Source organism: Brassica napus, chromosome C6, assembly GCF_020379485.1.
Source record: "Brassica napus cultivar Da-Ae chromosome C6, Da-Ae, whole genome shotgun sequence".
Classification (NCBI taxonomy): domain Eukaryota; kingdom Viridiplantae; phylum Streptophyta; class Magnoliopsida; order Brassicales; family Brassicaceae; genus Brassica; species Brassica napus.
This window is the reverse complement of record NC_063449.1, coordinates 19,704,375-19,709,400: the sequence shown is the minus strand read 5'-3', so window position 1 is coordinate 19,709,400 and position 5,026 is coordinate 19,704,375. Positions and strand designations below refer to the sequence as shown.

The 5,026-nt window shown below is 36.1% G+C and overlaps 1 protein-coding gene across 1 annotated transcript; it reads right to left on the bottom strand.

The window, feature by feature from the left end:
• Window positions 1–492: 492 nt before the first annotated feature.
• Window positions 493–2,852, bottom strand: BNAC06G11820D. The gene is made up of 2 exons (XM_013819467.3): window positions 1,780–2,852; window positions 493–1,565 (listed from the first exon to the last, which is right to left on the bottom strand). The coding sequence occupies exons 1-2, from the start codon at window positions 2,274–2,276 to the stop codon at window positions 1,400–1,402; spliced, it is 663 nt and encodes a 220-aa protein (XP_013674921.1). The 5' UTR covers window positions 2,277–2,852; the 3' UTR covers window positions 493–1,399.
• Window positions 2,853–5,026: the final 2,174 nt, after the last annotated feature.

Here is a 5,026-nt window from a genome sequence, read left to right as displayed (position 1 = left end):
CCCAGACTTTCTTGAACGTCTCGAGTTCTCCAACTTGTAGAATCAATGCTTCGGGGATTGATTGGAACAATATGGCAAGCGCCATATCGTTTTTATCGGCTTCATTAGATTCATTCCCCACCACTCCCCATACTTTATGAACTTTAAGAAAGGTTTTCATGCGTATTGCCCATACGGTATAGTTAGTGGCCTTTAACATCGGACACTTTATGGAGGATGGTCCTCCTTCTGTAGGTTTCGCTGTTACTATGTCTCCCATGGTTGCTTCTTCTTGATCTTATTGTGGCTCTGATACCAAATATAGTCTCAACAGATCGTATAGAACACAATTATAAGAACACAAATAAAGAACTCTCTTTATTAATATCTCTTAAGGAAACACTCAAAAACCTTAAGCTCCTCAATCACAATATTCTTAAAACTCACAAAGGTATGCAATACTCTTGCAACTCTTTATATAGAGATTATATTTCCTAAACTCATTAGGAACACATATTTCCTTTTTCATCCTAAACTCATTAGGATAACTTAGATTCCAAGTTATCTTTAAGCTTATCTCCAACAACATATATGTGTGAAAGACGATGACAATATGTTTTTTTCTGTTTTATATGTCATTGTTATATATTTATATATTATTAATTTACTTTTTGTTATAAATATTATTTTTGTTTAGGAGTCACTGGCCACGTCATAGCCAGCTTATCATGAAGAAACGATTAGTTGATTAGTCTATAGAGAGAACTAAATTATTTTCAAGGTGAAGGTTGATTTGTGTTCTCAGTTGTGTCCACCTTTCTCTTTTGCTTTCGTAGTCATTGTTGTTTTCTCTAGGATCCAGCCTCCGCTAGTTAATTTTGGTGTTGTTTTAGTCTCCCTTTCTTAGGGATTTGGTTCTGGGAAAACTTATGGTTTTCACCGGCAAATGTCTCCGGAGTCATCCTTTTGTACTGCCGATTTGTATCTCAAAAAGGTATTCCACCACTGTATCCGTCAAATGATGAATGAAACTTTTAGTGTGAAAAGAAAAGATAGGTTTAGCAAATGTTGCTAATGCATATTCGGATAGGGACCACAATTAAGTGTTGAGGTATGAATCAACGATTATATATATGCAAACATAAGGTTTGTGTTGAAGCATACGTAAAGCCTTAGGTTGACACGGTAGTTGAAACTAATTATTGTCAGAAAAACTTGTTTTGAAGGTATGGGTGTACACAATCTGGCTAACATTGAACCTGGTAAAATAAATAGTTCATTTATGTTTGCCTCCATAACACTTCATCTACTGAAGTTAGAGAACATGAAACAAACAAGTGAAGATGACAGGTAAATTTTAATAATTTCCTTTTTAGCTACATTTATGAATTATGAAACTGACTAGGAGCATTGAGAATGATCACGCCAAGAGCCAAAAGTTCTTGTGGGTCTTGGTGTTTAGAACATACCCTCCATTTTGACCTTTCTTCTGTACACCAACACATGTGCATTTGCTATTCTCGATTAGATATTCCGCTGTGTCTACTCCTTTTGACCCTCTTAGAGACCCTCCAGGTCGCCTAGATCTGTCATAGAAAACCATTCTCATATAATTCTATGCTTAAAGAAATTCAGACTTGGAAACTTCAAAATGTTTTTTTCTGTTTCTCTAAAACAAATATAAGTAGAGTGGGTCATTTTCTCTTTAGCTTGGGGGCTCTTGTTTTACGTTTCGTAAATATTTCATGATAAATGATTCTTCTTAATTGGATTATCTCAAGAAAAAGAGAGAGAGCATACCCTAGAAGGGAGGATGATATTGTCCTCCGCTGACCAATGATTATAACATCAACCCCAAGTTTCTCTCCGTGAAGAAGAATAGCTGCAGCTTTGATGCCTTCCATGGTTATACACTCGGTGTGCACAGGCACCTTTGGCTGAGCGACTTCACATATCCGTCTCATCTGTTCAAGAAAATTTCCTTCTCCTTGACCAATTTCTGAGGCCAAAGATGAAGCGGAGTTTGCTGTGCTAGCATTAAAATTAGCAGCTCCTGGTGAAGACCCGCTGGTGTTTGAGGAGGAGCTGGAGCTTGGTAATCTCAAAAAACTCGAGAACGCGTTTTTCCATGAGCCACCATTGTTTTCAACATGGAAGAGAATAAGCTCGTCTTGCTCAAGCACGGCATGTGAAAGAGCGTATTGAAGAGCAGCTGCGGATTCACGGGTTGGGTCAGCGATCACCATGATCCTTCGAGATTGTGGTGTTGAAGATGATCCTCTGCGACTGTCTTCCATGTCCGTTGCCTCTTCTACCTTCTTATTCTTTTTTCCTTTTCTTATAGCATCACCATTTTTTATGCCATTGTCACGATTTTTTCTTGTTGCAAATTGTTTCTTTTTATTTTCTTTTGGTCAAGAGAAATTTAGGGAATTCACGTTTTGTTTATCTCTGAAAAACAGTTAGGAAGGACTAAAGACAACGGTTTTTGTGTGTGTTTCTTTCTCAGGCTTGCTATGTTTAGAAATAGGTAAGAAAAGGAAAGAGAAAGAGAAAGAGAAAAAGAAAAAAGAATAAGAATGAGAAAAGATAATTGTGGTTGTGGTTGTGATAGTTAGTGTTGCTATATTTGTGTACTACGTCACCTTTTCTTTGGTTAATTTTAGGCATTACCAACATCTAACACAAAAACACATCCAAATCTCCCAACTATTTCATTTTCCTTTATTGGTTGTGTCTTGTTTCTATACTAAAAATTCTCATGCACCAAATTTCCAAATTCAATTTTGATGGGAACATTAAAATGGAAGCTAATGCATTTTCGGAAGAACGTGGTTGAAGAGAAAACTTGAAATTCATGGAAAGATCCACCCTCCATTTGATAACATTTATGAAACTAGAAAAGATTATGGCTCTACAGAGCTTTTTTGAAAGACTAATAGCTCATAGAATTTTATTGAATGACTAATAAACTAAAAAGAAGAAGACAATTAACTTAGAAAAAATGACCAGGATAGCACTAAAAATGTAGTTGAAGAGAAAACTTGAAATTCATGGAAAGATCCACCCTCCATTTGATAACATTTATGAAACTAGAAAAGATTATGGCTCTACAGAGCTTTCTTGAAAAACTAATAGCTCATAGAATTTTATTGAATGACTAATAAACTAAAAAGAGGAAGACAATTAACTTAGAGAAAGTGACCAGGATAACACTAAAAAGGTTTTTGTCACAAATATACCCTCTAAAAATAAAAATGATCAAAATAGCACTTAATATTTTATCAAAAGAGATAAATATACACTTATACCCCCAATGGTAAATTAATTTAGACATTAGGGTTTAGAGTTAAGGGGTGAGGTTTAGGATTTAGAGTTTAGGGTTTAGGGTTTGGAGTTTAGGGGTGGGGTTTAGGGTTTAGGGTTTAGAGTTAAGGGGTGGGGTTTAGGATTTAGTGTTTAGGGTTTAGAATTTAGGGTTTACGGTTTAGATTTTAGGTTTTAGAGTTGGGGAGTGGGGTTTTGGGATAAGATTTCAAATTTTGAAAAATAAAAAGAAATTTAAATTTTTCAAAAGATAAAATACTATTTTGATCATTTTAGTTTTTGAAAGCTATTTTTGTGACATAAACTTAAAAATGTGTTATTTTGGAGATTTGTGCATTAACTTATCTGACACAATTGTATTTAATTTAAAATGAGAAAGGGAGATGCTCCAACTGTGCAGCCAAAGTTACAAAGCTAAACACATAACTTCAGTACTTATTTATAGGAAGCTACTTGTAAGGAGAACCCTAAACACATGGGCTTAAGAAATTATAATGGGCTTGATGACTTTGCTTTGGGTTTGTCTCTAATACTACCTCGCAAATTTGGAGTCGGGTGAATGCAAGAGAACAAGTTTGAACCCCAAATGCATATGGCTTGGTGGAATGAGTGGTGGAAGCATGATCATATGGAGCTATAGGTGTAATCTTCAATTCACCATGTATAAGAGATTGTTTGGTCGTGAGTATCGCATGGCTTTACTCATAGATTTCGCTTGAACATGGAGAGCTTAGTCAATCTCACTCATAGGTACATTGTGACCTTTCTTTCTCACAAAGAGTCCGGGTTATTTGTGACCCCTGTAACTCATCAATTTTGTCTGATAACAAAAGGGACTTTCCCACAACAACTTTGATCATACCCACTATTTATCTTCCATCCAATAACCAATTAGAATCTTCATAGACCTTCTCCTCTTCTTTTTGGCATTCTGTCAAACAGTTTGTCTGCCACTCATCATGTTCATAAAACCCAGCAGAAACTTGCATCTAAAATGACCGTTAGCTAAATGACCGTTAGCTAACCCAAACTAGGATAAGTCATCGCAGCTTCTTAATTCCAGAACAATAAAGCGAACCAGCATTGTCCTATCACGCTATGACTACAAGGCATTACTCCATGTTCTGTCCTGTCGTAGAACAAAGAAATTACCTTGGATAAGTACACGCTGGATTTTGTGCCCATGATCTCTGAATTTTTTTTGACTTGATGTTGCTTTCACCACTACACAGTTGAGAGCTCGACAATCAGTCGATATCTGAGAGCTAGAATCCATCGATACGTATGACTTGGTATCGATCGACAGCGAAGCGCGCAGAAAGCCCTTTTGGTCACAGCCGACTTCAAGCCCAAGATTTCACCATTTTACAAGATTGCCCATGACGAGTTTTACTCTAATTATATAAGCTTTGCCGCCATGTTAGAGGCAAGGTGGTGCTTTTCTTGTGTTTCATTGTTTTATTATTTTCAGCAAGGGTTTTTAGGATTCTGATAGATAGGAGAGAAGATCCAAAGTTATAATTTGTGATTGGAACTCCATTGATATCTATTCACTATTCTACTGAAGTTTTTATACTTAACTGCTGTTATGAATTGCTTAGCCATGTCTGAGTAGTTCCATTGTTAGATTTTAAGGTTTAAATAGGTTAGGAGGGATTAGCCCCAACTATAGATCGATGAGTTGTGATAATTATCTTTAGGATTGTTCATTAATGCTTGT